Source organism: Gymnodraco acuticeps, unplaced genomic scaffold (genome assembly GCF_902827175.1).
Source record: "Gymnodraco acuticeps unplaced genomic scaffold, fGymAcu1.1, whole genome shotgun sequence".
Classification (NCBI taxonomy): domain Eukaryota; kingdom Metazoa; phylum Chordata; class Actinopteri; order Perciformes; family Bathydraconidae; genus Gymnodraco; species Gymnodraco acuticeps.
The window spans coordinates 342,961-361,161 of NW_022992149.1; the positions used below are offsets into that span (position 1 = coordinate 342,961).

Below are 18,201 nucleotides of genomic sequence, written 5' to 3' on the forward strand. Positions count from 1 at the left end.
TGTCAAATCCCTCCATGCTTTCCTGGGAAATAGCAAACAACAGAAGGACTTTTTAAAAACATAGAAAACTATCTATAGCTGGCCTGGTGCTTAAAAGGTAAAGTAAGGGGGGGGGGGAAGTATATTACTTACTGCACTCCTCTAACGGTTCATCAGAGTTGTCACCACAGTCATCATCTACATCACATTTCCAGTTTTGTGGGATGCAGCGTCCGTTACGGCACTTGAACTGTCCGGGGCGACAGGTCCTGAGGGAGCAATGGGCGGGGTCTTCGTCAGACTGATCCCCGCAGTCGTCCTCGCCGTCACACTGCCATGACTCGGAGATACACCGCTTATTTGCACACTGCCACTGGTGGGCTTCACACTGGTGTGTAGCTGTAGACAGAGGACAAATCAATCAGTTGACAAGAACAAATTGTTACATGAAGTCATAAGAAACAGACTAAAGGGGAACCTTAAAGAAATTCATAATAGCTTTTAAAATGAGTCAGCTCAGAGAACACAACCCACCACACAGCACAGGGTCTTCATCGGAGCCGTCATGGCAGTCCTGGTGGCTGTTGCACAGGAAGTGGGGGCTGGTGCAGTTTCCATCGTTGCACTGAAACTGTCCGAGCCTGCAGTGGCGCGCCGGGCAGGTGGAGTGCTCGTCGGAGCCGTCTCTGCAGTCATTCTGACCGTCACATTTCCACCAGATAGGAATACACCTGTTGAAGCAGGAGGAACATGTGAAAGGTTAACTTCATTCCCTTTAACTAATCATGAGTTCATTCAATTCAAGAAATATCTACTTACAACTCAAAAATGTAATAAAATATAAAAAAAGAAAATGTCTTAAGTGAAATCTGTACATTTTAACATCAATGAATAAGTTATTCTCCTATTTTATGTTGCAATATTATTCTTTCATCAGTTATAATGTAAACAATCATGTGTCACCCTTACTGATCTTTTTTATAAATCTGGCCCATATGTACATTATGACTCAAACAGCAGGGGTCGCTGTTTTACCATTGTAAACAGAGACTCACTGTACAAATATTTGAGTGTTTAGGAATTACAGATGATGGATAAGGCAAGTGAACAGCCTATATAAATATTGCTACCAGGATTTTTTTCCTTCCTTAGTAAAGGAAAATAAAATAAAAACACAAAAGGTTAAATTAGGACTAAGTAAGACAAACTTTTTTTGTGATAGAAAACTTACAATAAGTACAAATAAACTCACACAACCCCTTGTCTGTTCAGCAATGACCCGCTGATGTTAAAATGCAGCACCTTACATAAAAGCATCACAAGGAAAGAAGACATCTGGACAAACCGTTCATTGTTAGCACATCGGTACTGGGTGCTGCTGCACATGGGAAGGCATCGGGTCACACCTCCTATTTGGACAGTCAGGAAATGGTCGGGGCACTCACAGGTGTGTTCCCGCCCCCCATGGCTGATCAGACACAGGTGAGAGCAGCCTCCATTGTTCACCGCACAGGGATTGTTTCCTGACAAAGGAAGAGCCACACTTGGTCAAACAATCTCACATCCACACTGGTGACTACAGACAGGGAGTGTTCTGCTGGTGTTCGATACCTGTATTTAAATCAACTTAAAAGTAGTAGTTTCTATTTGTTGACAACCATACTTGAGAAAATACTTGAGAAAATAGGAGCTGTCCCTTTAAGAAGGACATGCCAAGTTAACAAACAACTAAAAGGTGGTTTTACACAAGATTTGAACTCACCAATGGGCTGTCTGTAAGGATGACACACATGGACGTCGAATGGTCTGTGAGTGGTGTTGACCAGGGACTGACGCCCAGAGCCATCGTATTTGTTTCCTTTCTCCACTGAGCGCGTGTTCCAGTCAGTCCAGTAAACAAAGTCCTCGAACACAGTCAGGGCGAACGGGTGAGGCAAATCTCCATCGTACACTGTGTGTCTGTGCTGACCATCCAAGTCTGAGTATCTGACAAAATAAATAAAACAGTTAGATGTCTCGCTGCATTTATTGTAGGGGAAACGAGTGTGATCCCTGCCTGGTGAATGAACTCACTCGATGTAGCTGAGATGGGCATCAGACCAGTAGAGCTTGTCATTAGTGTAGTCGATCGTGATCCCGTTGGGCCACTCGATCTTGGTGGTGATGATGGCCGCTTTGTTGGTTCCATCCATTCCAACTCTACCTATAAAGGCTTTGTCTCCCCAGTCTGTCCAGTATACATATCTAACAAGGAGCCAAGAGAGTCACTTTAGATCACATGATATCTAAAGGATCAGAAACTATACTTCTGAAAAAGTAAAAAAACACTTTTACTTAGATTTACTTCGAAAAAGAGCCAGACTGGCACAGTAGTTTTACATAGTACTAGCTGCTGACAGGGCTTTTTGACAGGGACATTTCAAATTTGGTTACTTAAGATTTGAGTTCAAGTTGACTGAAATTGCAAAAATGTGGATCGTTGTATAACGGTATTCAACAGGTTTGAATAATACATAAATAAATCATATTTCCCTTTAGTAACAAATTAAAGACATTTAAAGACCCATAACCCTATGTGTTACCAATAACATTTAACAACATTAAACTTGAATTAGGACAAAGAAATATCAACTTTGCATAATAATTCTGCATATAAAACATATTTTCCGCAACTTACTGAACTGCTATTTTTTCAAGACCATATCTATTAAATTACTTAATTTCCTCCTTGCTTCAAACTCACCCATATTTGGGATGCAACACAATGGCCCGGGGGTTTTCAAAGCAGTAACTGTTATTGGCATCGACGCAGTGCTCTGCCAGTTTCTTCACAAATCGACCATCCAGTTCAGATACTTTAAGACAATCCAGGAAGCTGTCGGCCCAGTAGAGTTTTCTGCCTATCCAGTCCACTGCGAGGCCCTCCCCATGCAGAACTCCATTGACCACCACCTCTCTGTTGCTGCCATTGAAGGACATTCTCTCAATCACTCTGCGGCTGACGTCAATCCAATAAAGACGCTTTTCGACGCGATCAAAGTCCAAGGCCACCACGCTGGTCAGGCCCTGCAGCATCATGGAGTAAGCCTGTCCATCCGTGGACAGGTTCCTCAGGTAGTAGCGGTTGCTGAAGATAAGGTAGGGCGAGATGTTGCTGTTCTGACGGCAGGTGTGGCCGTCCGGCTCTCGGAGGAATCCCGGAGCACACTTACAGATGTAGGAGCCCAGAGTGTTCTCACAGACCTGGCTGCACACGCTCGGGGTCTCTGCACACTCGTTGATGTCGTCACACGATTTTTTGTCAGACATGAGGCGGTAGCCAGGGCGACAGGCGCAGATGAAGCTGGTGGGTGTGTCGGTGCAATTGTGGTCACAGTGATGGATGGATGGGTCTGTGCATTCATTGACACCTGCAATCAAAGAAGCATAACATAGACAAGGTTATTATAACATCTTTCTCCTGTCTAATATAATGATAGATAGATAGAGATAGATGGATAGATATATAGATAGAGAGATAGATGGATAGATAGATAGAGAGAGAGAGAGAGAGAGAGAGAGAGAGATAAATAGATGGATAGATAGATAGATAGATAGATAGATAGATAGATAGATAGGGACATTCTTTCATCACAGAAGCAGAAGTGTGTTCAGACTTTATAATACAATACTTAAAATAAGTGGAAAACAGATTTAACAATTCAAAATAAAATGAAAAAATGAAAAATATGATATCAAATATAAACAATATAAACAAAACAGTATAACAAATTCTGGATAATTAAAATAAAAAGTCAAAAATACAAAAGCATCCAAAATAGAAAAATTAAACAAATGTGAATTACTTCTGTTCTTGTATTTTATGCTTTATTTATTCATTCTTATATTTTTTTATTTACACTGTGGCTCATTATTCTGACCTTAGCCATAAATATAAGATGCTCAGACATAATTAAATTCACAGCCTAAATGCGGGCAAAAACAGAAAAAAAGGAAAGCTTGAAAGGTTATTTCGTCCAACTTTTCAGAGATTTTCCTCCCACTCACCGCATCCCTTCTCATCGCTGTTGTCGGAGCAGTCGTCGCTCCTATCGCACACTTTGCTCAGGGAGATGCAGTGTCCATTGTCACATCTAAACTCCCCAGGCGGGCAGGTGGGTGCTGGTGTGTGGCACACGTGCTCCAGCTCATCAGACTCATCCCCGCAGTCGTTGTCGCCATCGCAGACAAAGTCATGAGACACACAGCGACCGTTCTGGCAGGTGAACTGGTGCTGCTGGCATGGCTGGTAGGTGCAGCCCTGCTCGTCACTGCTGTCCCCGCAGTCATTTCGACGATCACACCTGATTTTAGAAGACACTGATAAACTCACACTGCCAGATTTGTTGGGCAGCATCTTTTTTTTATTCTACCGGCAGATACTCAGCTAAATGCTGCCATGATTAAACACCATATTATGTTCAAAACCACATCAAGGATTATTTCTGAAACAGTATGGAGCTCAAATGCTTTTTCTCTCACGGGTTTACCACAAGGTGAGTACCTTTTATATCCTGCTTCTTTACACATACTCTCTCCAGTACAGGTTAGCGATGCTTGCTAATGTAAACACAGACCATATTACTTCCAAAATGTCACGCATTGTTTCTGATAGCAACGTTTCTGATAGGGCCGTGGGCGTAAAGCCAGCCCACATTTCCGATATTACGTAATATCGACAACAAGTCTGGATCAGCTCCATTGTCCCCCCGTTTGTAAGAGATGTGGGTAAGGAGGAAAAGAGAGAGGGTTGTATTTTGGGACACTTTGTGAGTCACACCGGGGACACATATTTATGTATAAAAGACAACAAAAAGTGCATTTTGCATGATAGGAGACCTTTAAAAGAGTTTCTCTAACCTGTAGGAGCTCCGTATGCAGAGGCCATTGTTACAGCTGAACTCATTGATGCCACAGGATCTGCGAGAGCAATTCTGATGTTCATCTAAAGCATCTGCACAGTCTGCGTCTCCATCACACACCCAGTCACGTGGGATACATTTACGCTGAGGGGGCTGGTTGTTCACACAGGTGAACTCTGCACTTGTACATGTGCGATTGCCTGGAAAAAAACAAAATCAAGCAGAGGGAAACACCGGAGGTTAAATAATGATGGTGATGATCCAATGTCAACCTGCATTTTTGGCAATCCAAACATTCCAAACTGTATTTCAAAACATGGAGCCATGACTTGAAATTCCTTATCCGTCTAATGTGATTGATCCACATTGTTTGAAGTGAGTCTCCTACAGAGGCTCAGGCAGCGCTGAAGTCTTTAGCTTCAGGCATCTTATTGTTGGAGAAAACATTGGTGAGACATAGGAGTCTTGATCCACCCTGAGCCAGGAAGTCAGAGAAAGGAGACATGCACAAAGTAACGAGTGAGGCAGGAGAAATCAGGAATGTCAACTCCATCTACAGGAGACTACAAGATGCAGGGCACTGACTGTCAGCGTCTCCTACACAACACTCCCCCAGTGGTGAGTATCCTAATCCATCAGCCTCCTGAATAACCAGAAGATGAGGGAAGCAGGAGGGGGCAAGTGGAGAAGTGATGGGGAACAAGAGGATGGTCTAGAAAGGGAAGGAGGTGGGAAGAAAAAGGATGTAAAGAAAGGAGAAGTGGAAAGAGAGGAAGCATAGGCATTAGTGAAAGGATGCATACCACAGTTATGCCTCTGGTCTTCATCGCTCATGTCTCCACAGTCATTGTCCCCATCACAGAGCCAGGATGAGGCAATGCACCTGCCGTCATCACAGCGAAACTGATCTGTGTTGCAGGTTCTGATCTGTGTGACTGTGGGGGAAAATCACATTATATCACTTCACAACACAGTTTCTTTTTATTATTTGGTTTTCTCTCTTTTTTTGAGATTTCCAATTTCCTCAGGTACTTCCCCCACTGCTTTTCCACTAATAAGCAAGGCACAATACAACAGTGGCAAAGCTTTCAAAATAGTCATGGCAACTCCACATTCCCATGCATGGTGAGCTATCTAAACAAAAGCCAAAGTGAGGCTCTGTAACCCCTGATGGACAAAGGGAGGGGGAGGTGCTGTTTGTCGGAGGACACCGAGGGGCGTCACCACAGAGGAATGCAGCTCACAATGGGAGGCCTGACTGACCACATCGTCAACAAAGAAATACACCACTGACTCACACTCTGCCGTACATCACTCTCCCACACCGACACACAGATGCAGACACAAACACACAATAACGGAGCAGCTGATAATGGGCGGGCACACAAAGCCAAAAAGCCCGTTTTGGGGGGGGGGGGAGAGAGAGTTGCACGACACTCACTGCAGGAGAGGGGTTCATCAGAGCCGTCGGCGCAGTCAGCCCCCCCGTCACAGTACCAGTGGGCGGGGACGCAGCGCCCGCTGGAGCAACGGAACTCACTCTGGGAACATGTGGATGTCTCTGTGCATGGGACGTAGAAAGGCATGAAATCACTTGATGGATTGGCAGTGTGGGAATCATGCTGATGTGGGGGGGGTGGGGGGGGAGACCCTTGTTTGTTTCTGACTCTTGGCTTGACTTTTGTTTTATTGTGAGGCATTCTTTTAAAAGATGACAAAATGGTAATGCCATGCTTCTTCTATGTATGACCAAAAATTATGTAAAAAGTGACTAAAGAATGCAAAAATAAATAAATGAAAAACAGATTTAGAAAAATGTAATTCAAAAAATTAAACCATAAATACATTTATATATTTAATGATACAAATATTTTATAATATAAAAAATCAACATGTTTCTGACTTTTTTACATCTCTTCTCTCATAATTTAAGGCATATTAAAACATGTTTTACCAAGACTGTGCAAATTAAAGTTTTAATATATGAAAATATTTGCATGTGTGTAAAAATGTGAGTATGGAATGCAAGCATTTATTTATTTTTATTCTGTTCATTACCTGTTATTATATTTTGAGTCCGGTCCTTGAGTGCACCTGAATTTCGTGGGAATATTTGTACAATAACAATAAAGTATCCATCTATCTATTTTATGGTTTTATTTACAATGACGGTAGATGCTGCCAATGTTTGTCAGTTTTCACTCAATATTTTCTGTAAAACCCTTATAGTTTGGGAAAGGGATGCTCTTGCAGTGATTGCGATGGACTGTTTGACCCAAAAAATGCAATGCTTCACCTACAGTATGATGCATGTCAAGCCTAAGTTTTAGCAACCAATATTTGACATTATCATAACGCACAGGTGTTGTTAATTATGTTTTCTAAAGCTCTGTCTTATTTAGCTTTTCTGTCCGATTTAACTGCCTTAGTGAGGAGCATTCTCAACATCAGGATACCCTTATTATAATGTAGCCAAAAGACATGTTCATGACTGTAACTTCATGAGATAAGTTTTACAATTAATAGTGAAAGAAAATATTATTTAGCATCACGAAAAAACACAGTATGCAGGACTCACCACAGTGTGTAGGGCTCTCGTCGCTCATATCCCCACAGTCGTTGTCTCCATCGCAAAGGTATGAGCGTGGGATGCAGATGTTGGTCGACTGACATTTTGTTTGCTCTGGCTGGCAGGTTCTCTCCGCTGTGATGAACAAATTGGATATTTACTATAAGTAATAAGAGGTTCATTTTGACATTTACCTTGATGATTTCTGTGGCAATGTTAGGATACTCACGGCAGTTTTGTTCATCAGAGGTGCCGTTGTCATAGCAATTGTTGATCCCATTACAAACATAGTCCTTTGCAATGCAGCGGCCATTGTTGCAGGCGAACTCTGTGTTGGGGTCACATGGTCTGAACAGACAGCCCGCCTCGTCACTATTGTCTCCACAGTCGTCGTAGTGGTCACAGCGGTAGTGGTACGGCACGCATCGGCCATTTCCACAAGTAAACACTGTGGGCTCACAGGTGTGGAAGGCTGCCAATCACAATTAAGAACATGTCTGAGCTACAGCCAATGGAGAGGTCCGATTAGAAACGCAGTTGAAACTCATTTTACCTGACAAGGCAATAAAAGATGACAGCAGCTGTGGGACTGCATGCAAAGATATAAGCACATTGATTCATTTGTTAGTGTTCATTTATTTTAACAGCGAAGAATTAGGTATGTTAATGTTATCGTGAAGAGCAAGCATACACACCAACAAAGTTGTTGAAGTCAGGTTTATGTCCTAAAACAGAATATTGTTAAAGCAGAAACAGAAACAGTTGTTAGTATTAGTGAAGGTAAAAGATATAGAGTTGCATCAAGACAGAAGAAATGCACTCATGCAGAAGCTAAAACTAATAATAATCAACCGTGAGATTTTACAAAACAAAACAAAGAAGAAATGCAAATTTAAAAACAAATAATGATTAGAGCCCTTTTAAGAACATCATACCACAGACTCTCTCCAACTCATCGCTTCCATCTCCACAGTCGTTGTCGTTGTCACATTGCCACTGGGCACGAATACAGCGGCCATTCATACAGGCGTACTGACCCGGCTGGCAGCGCGTCCCGTTATCAGGGATACAGTGCTTGTTGTCAGCCAGATACCAGCGGCCCTCGGATGGACACTGACACTCAGCTCCGTTGGGTCCTAACAAGATAACATTTCATCAACAGTTCATATAATCAGAGTCAAAGCTGCAATGATTGATCCACAGAAATGTAATTGGCTTTTTTAATATTAGGTTGTTATTAAAGTAATGCACAAAATACTGCAAATAAACTGCTTATTCTAATCATATTAGAATTTGTAAGTTATTTTTGACTAACAAAACAAAAAAACTGGGATACATACACATTCAAATGACTGTATTTTCTAATATTTTAGAGACCGAATAATAACCTTAAAAATAATACATTTATAATGATATCAATAGCTAGAAGGATCCTTCCAATTGACAAAGGTTTTAAAACAATTAAACAATAATGTGATAAAACAAAGCGTCAGTATGTGACAGTATGTACCGGGTGAGCAGATGTGGCTGCAGCCTCCATTAAACTGCTGGCATGGACTGTCACACTGTTGCTGCTTGCTGCTGGCCAGAACATGGAGGTCCATCGGCCGAGATGGAAGGTTCTGGATCATGACCGTCTGGTCAGAGCCGTCGTGCTTGTTGGCCCGATAGATGCTGCGTGTGTTCCAGTCAGTCCAGTAGATGAACTGGCCAAACATGGTCATAGCAAAGGGGTAGATGGCTGTGCTGACGATGACCTCCCGATTGGACCCCGTGAGAGAGGATCTCTCAATCTTCTGTCTGATGGCAGAGCAAAGATAATGATAATAGTTGTAGTTTTACACGGTGAAACACTTCAGTATACATTTCAACAGTGGGATTTTTCAAATCTTACAAGCTAGCATCGGCCCAATACAGTCTCGCTTCTTCATAATCCAGGGTCAGTCCATTGGGCCACACAAGACTGCTGTTCACAATCTCTGTCCGGAAGTTTCCCCCTAAGGTTGCACGTTCAATCTTTGCATGGGTTCCCCAGTCTGTCCAATACATGTATCTGTGGAAGGGATTATTGTTTAATCTCAGTTAAGTCTAATGAACAAGTGTGGAGTGTGTGTTGTGTGGGACTTACCCCCTGCAGGGATCTAACATGATGGCCCTTGGCCTCGACACATGGGCAACGATAGTCCTTTGAGCCCCGTCCACAGACATGGAGTTAATGCTCTGGTTGACATAGTCACTGTAGTAGATTCTTCTGTTTATCCAATCATAAGCAATGCCATCCGGAGCCCCCAGATCTGACCAAACGGGAGGACCAAAGCAACATTAGCAATGGTATCGGCACCTTCAGAGAAAATATTAAATAAAAGTGTATGTTGTTGTGTAAGTGCCAAACCTACCTGAAGCCACCTCTACAGGAGCTGCGGTGGGAGAGGACAGGCTGATGTAGCTGATCTTGCTTGCTCCTGCGCCTGAGCTCTGTGTGAAGTAGACCCTGCGGTCTGTGAGGTCAAAATCCAGGGCCACTGAGGTGCGTGGCACGTTTACCACAGGGAAGGGCAGCACATGGTCCTCCGGGTCGAGTCGCAGGCTGCGCACAGTGCTCTCAGTCGTGTAGATGAGATAATCATCCCTTGACACCACACAGGTCGCATTGTCGGCTGCAAGATTCCCAAAAGCACAGCTGCATTTTTTGTTCTGGTTATCTTTGTCGGAACCGGGGAGGGCGAAGCAGAAGTGGGTACATCCTCCATTAGCCTCCAAGCAGGGGTTGTAGTTAAGCTCCTGGGCGGTGGTAGGCTGAGTGCGCTGGTCAAAGATTGTAACGTCCCTCAGCATGTTGACATTGTCTCTGATGACAGCAGGCTGCTCTGTGCTGCCGGGCTGATTGCTTGCTTGGAAAACCTTCTTCAGGTTTCTGTCCACCCAGATAATACTACTCTCAAACACTGCGATTCCATAAGGAGTCGGGTAGCGGCTGCCGTACCTGACTATCTCCGTCTCCCCTCCTTCAGGGTTGATTCGTGCAATCATATCCAGGGAGTCATCTACCCAGTAGACGTAGCCAGTCTGCCAGTCCAGAGCGAGACCTCGAGGAGTAATAATCCCTGATGACACTAAAACTGTGCGGTTGGTGCCGTCCAAGAGTGCTCGCTCAATTTTTGGGTTCTGACCATAATCCGCCCAGAACAGGTATCTGTTCCTGGGGTCCACCACGATGTGGCGCGGCATGTCCACCTGGGTCTTCAGCAGCACCCTGCGGAAAGTGGTGTTCAGGTGGAGCACCTCCACATACGTCTCAGTGAGGAAGGCGTTGGTGAAATACAGATTCCCTGAGGAAAGAATCCAGTTAGCCCAGATATTAAAAAGCATACAATATTTATATTTATTTTAAGAAGATGAGGTCATCAGTCTTAAACTGCTGAGTATGATAGTAAAATGCTACTAGCTGACATTATGATGTTGCTTTTATTACCCAACAGATTTTCCGTTATTTCTTCATACATGAGAAACAATGAAACATTGCCCTGCCTGCAGCTCTCTTTTATTTTAACTATTCAATAAAATGGTCTTTCCTGGCACTTGTGAGGAACTGATCTCTTCTTTCTGTGAGTTCAGCAGTATGACAAAGCTTCCTGACTGTGGGCTGCTGCCTGTGGTATGTGGTATGTGTCATACAGCCGGTTCAAATGAGTTAGGCTGTCTTCTGGGTTTCTTTTTTACACCCACAGTTAAATAAAGATATTAATCATTGGGGGGAAATGTGGTTTATTGAAGATGCAAAAGGTATATAAGTCTGAAAGGTATAACACATTGAATATAAGCACAAATCTGAAAATATATTTAAAAAAGAAGCAGATGGAGTAAAAATGTGGAACAATTAACAAAAGAAACGCTTGAACATAACTTAATCATAGAAACACTATACACGTTATGAACAACAGTAACAGACATTGTTACGGTCAACAATATACTATATACAGTATACTGTATATTTCAATTTGAAAAACAAACACCTCTATAAAAAGTGACTGAGAATGTCTTTTACCTATATCTTAAGTGTTGTGGGAGTACTTTAAATAAATAAATACATGTATGACTGTTTAAAAAAAGGTATAAGGACATGATTTTAACAAGATACAGGGATGACGCTGTTTAATCATAACTGGGGGTTTGCAGTTTATTTATTTATTTTGTTATTTTATCTTTTCTTGAATATCATTGACCTCTGTTATGTATTTGTTTGTTTATTTGTTTGTTTGTTTATGTATCTGCTTATTTGTTTGTTTATTTATTTTTTGTTTTATGTTTTTGTTTTGTTTGTTTGTTTTTTCAATAAAAAATGTATTTCTTTAAGAAAATAAATAATATATATGTTAATCATTTAGTTTTTGGGAGAAGGGGTGGGATTAAATAAGTGTGAACTTCTTCCCACCCCTTTTCGGATGTGTAATTAAGTAGATAATTTGTTTATACATAACTTAGAATCAGTAATATTTTTGTATATCAATTTGACACTGCTTAATTGTGTATTGTATAATAATTCTCATGTTAAATGTTTGTATTATTGTTTTACACATTCGAAATAAATCTAATCAAATCAAAAATGACCTCTTTGCATAGTACTTATGTTATGTGGTTAAACAAATACTTTGATAGCATACCTGAAGCCCAGTCCACAGCAATGCCTCGTATCCCGTTGCGTCCTATTCCAGATGTTACTACACTATGTAATCCTGAGCCATCTGGCTTGATCCGTCTGACCCCGTTCTGTGTGGCCACAGTGCTGCTGAAGTCACACCAGTAGATGTATCCGGAAGCCATGTGAATATCAATGTGTAAAGCATTACGGCCTGCAGGAGGAAAACCCATTCATATTATTATTACATCAAACACAATTACTACAACATTTTGTATCCAGTTACTCTGTCAGTAAGTAAATACAATAATTTTTTACCCGTAAATTCAACTTTAATTTTAGAGCTTGAATTTACAAACCATTATTAAACCATTATGAAGTATTTTTTTATTAATTGACTTATCCGTCAGCTTAATAATGAACATTATAAACACATAAACAGTAACACCCAGTTTGTGTTTTATCTCATCTTCAAAATGAATAGGGACACATTTTAAATATATGTTTTTTTCAGTTTTCTGTACCTATTTTTAATATGATGGAAATGGATGCTACTGATGAAAACCAAAGGCCAAACATGTGTTGCCAAGTTCTCAAAATGGTTTCCAGTGGCAACCTGGCAACCCTTACTGCCAATTCCAGCTGTGCATCCATACAACAGAAGTGGGAAATGTATGAAAATAACTGACCTATCCCAGCCACAGGCACCATAGCCTCAGAGTGGTCTGTCCCTTCCAGACTGAAGCCTTTGATCGCAGAAAGAGTGGAGATGACGACATAGGACTGGTAGGGAGCGCAGGTCCTGTTGTCAGTGTTGAGTTTAAAACCTGTGGCGCATGCACAGGTAAACAGACCCTGCGGCCGAGGCAGGCAGAGCTGCTCACACGCTCCCATGTTGTTGGTGCAGCCATTGGAAGTTCCCGCAGAGGCTACGTTTGTTGAGAGAAAACAGTAAGATGCACAAAAGAAAAAAACAACTACAGGTAAAAAGACAGCATTGAACGATGATGATACTCACCCTCACGATAATGCACTTTCAGAACTCTGAGTCCAGAAATGTTGTCTCGCAGCACAATCCTGTTGGCACCCGTGGACTTCTCCACGCGCTCTATCACCTCAAAGTTGCGGTCAGTGAAGTAGAGGTAGTCTTCATAGACGGCCACTCCCCAGGGGTGAGACAGGCCGGTCAATATAGTGATGCGATTACTTCCGTCTGGATCCCCGCGCTCAATCTGTAGAGATCACACGCATATTTGTACCAATATTAACATTAAGTTAAAAATGAATTAACAAATGGCAACTCGTGAGGGCTAAAAGAGTGCAGACCCACCATGCCAGTGCTAGTAACAGCCCAGTACAGCTTGTTCTCTTTGATGTCCAAGGTGAGGAACTCAATGTGATCCAGGTTGTTGGTGAACAGGATGGCAGGGTTCAAGCCATCCATGTCTGCAGACGCCACCTTGGCAGCGATGCCGCTCTCTGTTCCCTGGTCTGTCCAGTACAGTTTTCTTTCAAGACATTCAAGAATGGAGGTTAGGGTTTGTGTGTCAGACATTTACAATTCAGCCAAAGATCTGCATGCTTATTACTTTTTAATAGTCTAATGTAGTTATATTCAAAACCACTGAGACAACAATTTTCAATCATGGGGGGAATCTTTCATCTCCAAAATACGAGCTTTTCAGTGGCTCAGACATCAGCCTTGAATTTGGAAAATGGAAAAACACTTTCCAAGTTTGTGCACTTGTTTATGTAAGGTTTTAAAAAGATAACTTAATTTTAAGTTATTCAATTAAGTTATTATGCAAAGTTATTACGTTTTATACGAATAATGAAATTCCTGCAAGACTAATTTGGTCACATTAACCCAAATCAGAGAGGCAATGTTTACATATTACAGTTGGAATAGATGGATTTAAAATGTCTGGGATGTTTCTTGATTGTACTCTTGTGTGCAGCGTGGTTTTCAGTAACAGTGGTGAGACTCTCTCTAGAGGCAGAGCAGATGGCGACGAGGAGCTGTTAGAGCTCAGTAGCTGCGGGGATGAGTGGCCGTGCCAGAACTGTGTTAAATGGGGCTTACCCACGTGCTGGATCCACCGCAATGCCAACAGGACTGCCAGCGCCAGTTGGAGAGCCGTTATTTGTGATGAGAGTTTTCCTGTACTGTACCTCCCCTCTCAACTTCAAAACCTGGCAGAGGACAAACACAAACAGGAGCGGTTAGTGTGTTTGACACTGGGGCTGTGTATTGACAAGTCTGATGATTCTAACATATTTTGAGTTCTGATTCAATATACTGCAATACTGTATGTGAGGTGATATATATATCACGATTTTTGTTTTATGTAATAAAAAAAACTAAAAGTATTAAACACAACACCATGTGAATAAAATCAATGACAATACCTATATCTGCCTTAGCATTTGTAAAAGTCACTGTAACATCCAACAGGAAATACAAATGTTTCCTGCAATCAGAGCAAAGGGAGTAACATTTGCCTATATCAGTTAAAAAGGGGGGTTTGTTGGACTAAACAAATAATGAAAATACAAAATTAAACAGACAGTAAAATAGTTAAAAAATGATACTGTGTCTTTGAGAATTGATATTTTACATAATAGGAAATGGCATAACAACATAACAAGACTAAAGTCAAGTGTATCATTCATTTCTTACATGCCTATTTGACACTTCTCTTATTTGCATTTAATTTCAGATTTTCTTATGCAATCACAACAGGATAGTTATTTTGGTTAGAGTTAAAGTCAGTAATAATTGGAAGGCAACAACCACAGGACAAAGTATTTCTTGATTACCTCAATAGACTGTGTAGCTGGGTTGGTGTAGTACAGGTTCTCTGTTATCCAGTCCAAGGCCAGGCCAACAGGGGAGCCGAGGATGGCTGCAGGGGCGAACTCTGTCCTGTTGGTACCATCTGACTTCACCCTGTGGATCTCACCCTGGGGGACAAAGGAAGACAGAAGATTCTCAGAAACAGCTATACTGTATATAGATGTATTAAGTGAATACACTGAATAAAGCAGTTTCACAGAAGAAAGAATAAATGTTTCTCTAATGCTGTTCGTCCAAAACGTTTTCTAGGGTTGTTTTTCTGACGACTAAAGATCCAGATGTCCAATCACTAAAACACTTAATCCGGCTAGAATGTATAGTTTAAAATTACAAAGGTCTTAACAATGTATGTATCGTTAACATGTGGCTTAACTGGACAACAAGTATATTTTTTACAGCTTTTTGTAGCAAAACCACAACTCCTATGCATTTGCATCTGGATACGTCGCTATTAGAGATCACTTCACTGAAAAGGAACCTTGACGGCTTTCTCTAGATTTGAAAGTAATTAGAAACGACTTGTATGATATAAATACACAACTCAACAACATATATTACATAGATTTAGTTGTTTTGAGATATTTTATTAGGGAAATGTTACATATAATTTATTTAATCCTAAACTCAAAGTTGTATTTGGAGGACATTACATTGTTCTAAATTCGACATCACATGGCAGTAACTTACCGGGTGCTCCACCCAGAAGATGGTCTCTTCATTGTCATCAAAGTCAACATCGTATCCATTATGAAGCCCAGCGATAGGGACCATAGCATCATTTGTCTTGTCATCTGGGTCCAGGGAAATGCCATAGATGATGCTGTCTCGCACAACCACCAGGAAAGGATCTTCAACTACAAGTAAAAAGCCAAAACCAATGAATAAACAGTACTTACGGTTACAATTCAAAACCCTTTCCTCCTAAATTAACACAACAAACAAAAGCTACGTCAATGCGACTGTGAAAAATAATAATCCTACCCTAAACTAGAATTGTATGTAAATTACTCAGTTCTTTAAAAGATCCCTTACAAATTCTAAAACAGAGCTAATAGATCGTGTTTCCTGGAAATGGATTAAAGGGTAATCCTAAACTTAAGTTTCTTTCAGTGTATTTTATACCTGGTGCAAAATAGGAAGCTAAAAGGCCTTTATCTATTAAGAGGATTGACTGGTGAAAGTTGTTTCAACATCTGATTTGCTTTGTCATCAGAGATTAGAATCGATGAATGGTTGTGGGGCATTTTCATTCTTGGATAATCGTCGGCCTCAGGGGGAGACTGTGTTCTGCTTGGCTTGAATGAGCTGAAACCTGAGATGAGTTAAGCTGTTGACCCAAGGGGGACTCCTTGGACTTTGGATTAAAGGTCCCTTGTCTCCCTAAGACCTTGAAAGACATGCTTATATGAATCTATCTGATTATATTTATGACTGGAATAGCAGGTTACAAGATAATCTAAATGGAAGAGTCTTGACAAGGACCTGGATCGATCTATGATAGTGTTTTTTAAGATTTATCCTCTTACCAATAATGAGATGACTGCAAATAAATCATGCAATAACCACCATCTCCAACAATAGGTTCAACCACAACTAAAATGAATACCTTGTGAATACATCAACTTATCAACTGCATCTGACCCAACTTCCTTTTTCATCAAACTGAGTGATGAGTGTTTTCCTCTCCTTGGCAGGATGCATACCTCTGGTGCAGGTGATTTGGTCTGCTGCCAGTGTCCAGCCTGAGGGGCAGGCACACGAGTAATAGCTCGGTCCCACAGCAGAAAGCAAGCAGATATGAGAACAGGGACTCCTCAAGCAGTGATTTTCACCTGAGAATTGTCAAAAAACACATACATACATGCACAAAGTTAACCGAGTAATCTTCACAGGTTCTCTAACCTTATTCTTAAAGAGACAGTTCACCCTTAAAGTCAAAGTATTTTTCCTTTTACCTGTGCTGCTTTTTATGAATCTAAACTGATTTGGTGCGAGTTGTGTGGGATATTCTCGGCTGTATAAATATCTGCCTTCTCTCAATTATAATAGAACAACATGTCAATTGGATAGTGACAGACCTTGTTGTGAGCAGTTTCATGTAGGAATGATTTACTTTCTTCAAAACTACACTGAAATCGAATCACTGCGCATAAGAAGGCTAAACTAAATTGATAGCTCACCTACAGTAGCACCTCTAAGCAAGCTAACGTCACCCGAGCAGTGACGTGCACAGGTACGGGCTAATGTTGCCCGGGCAACAGCCCGTTTGACATTTTTGTCTGACCTGCCCCTCTGGAGAGAGCGAGAGTTTTTTTTGTTTTCTATTCTGGCCGAATCAACATGATAAGCCCACATTTAGTATTGTAGCGTCTCACTGCAATAAAAACACAACTTGTCAGCGCTTTCATCTGCCTCCAGTCATGTGACTTTGTTTACAATCTGACAGCTGAAAGCAAAGGAAAGCCCTCCGAGTCCGGCGTCATATGGCTATGGTGATCACACCAAATGGCGTTAGAGTATAGGGGACAAACCAGGGGACTTTACTACCTCTTGACACCGTCGGTTATTTACAAAAAAAACACCTAAATATACTTTTTATTGTGCTTTTGTCTTTCTGTTTCTTTTCATCTGCTCTGTGAACTGCCTCAACGGGGCAGCTCACGATGTGCACATCAATCAAAGCACCATTTAGTTCCATTATATAGAAAAGGCAGTCATCTTTATGACCAATATATTTAACATTCTCCAACTCACACCAAAACCATCCAGATAAAAAAAAACAGCACGATAGGTAAGAAGACAAAAATGTATGTTTGAATCTGGTGTGAACTGTCTTTTAAAATATTTTTACAATAACAATGGACATGCTTCATATTGACCTCATTATCCCAATAAAGCAAGATAACGACCAAACCAATTCAGGTCACCAATAGGGATGGGTATCGTTTGAAATTTATCGATTCCGATTTCGATTCCGGTTCTGCTTATCGATTCCGGTTCTTATCGATTCCCCGTTTCGATTCCAAAATTGTAAAATAAAGAGGTCAAACGTTTAGATAACAACAATATATTTATTCTTAAAAGCTTTAACTGAAATTGTTACTAAAAAATATACATGCAATACAAATGTATTGCACAATAGCTGTGCTTTATTTTAACTGAGCTATGCCTGTGGCAAGCTATTAACAGGCATTACACTTTGCCTTTTCATTTTTCTTTTTTAGTGTAGTGGAGCCTCACTTCAGAGTGTTTACCGCGA

General features: G+C 41.2%; 1 protein-coding gene across 1 annotated transcript in view; it reads right to left on the reverse strand.

Moving 5' to 3' along the window:
* Nucleotides 1-18,201, reverse strand: part of lrp2a (low density lipoprotein receptor-related protein 2a) — a 55,819-nt gene that overhangs the window by 13,838 nt on the left and 23,780 nt on the right. The window contains 25 exon segments of the mRNA XM_034203953.1: nucleotides 133-378; nucleotides 514-710; nucleotides 1,325-1,502; nucleotides 1,742-1,965; nucleotides 2,053-2,223; nucleotides 2,723-3,389; nucleotides 4,027-4,322; nucleotides 4,879-5,080; nucleotides 5,684-5,815; nucleotides 6,322-6,441; nucleotides 7,459-7,584; nucleotides 7,679-7,921; nucleotides 8,385-8,585; nucleotides 8,960-9,249; nucleotides 9,344-9,502; nucleotides 9,578-9,743; nucleotides 9,846-10,778; nucleotides 12,111-12,299; nucleotides 12,775-13,014; nucleotides 13,104-13,317; nucleotides 13,416-13,593; nucleotides 14,169-14,278; nucleotides 14,906-15,049; nucleotides 15,630-15,796; nucleotides 16,646-16,774. Of these exon segments, the coding sequence (XP_034059844.1) occupies nucleotides 133-378; nucleotides 514-710; nucleotides 1,325-1,502; nucleotides 1,742-1,965; nucleotides 2,053-2,223; nucleotides 2,723-3,389; nucleotides 4,027-4,322; nucleotides 4,879-5,080; nucleotides 5,684-5,815; nucleotides 6,322-6,441; nucleotides 7,459-7,584; nucleotides 7,679-7,921; nucleotides 8,385-8,585; nucleotides 8,960-9,249; nucleotides 9,344-9,502; nucleotides 9,578-9,743; nucleotides 9,846-10,778; nucleotides 12,111-12,299; nucleotides 12,775-13,014; nucleotides 13,104-13,317; nucleotides 13,416-13,593; nucleotides 14,169-14,278; nucleotides 14,906-15,049; nucleotides 15,630-15,796; nucleotides 16,646-16,774 (5,922 nt within the window).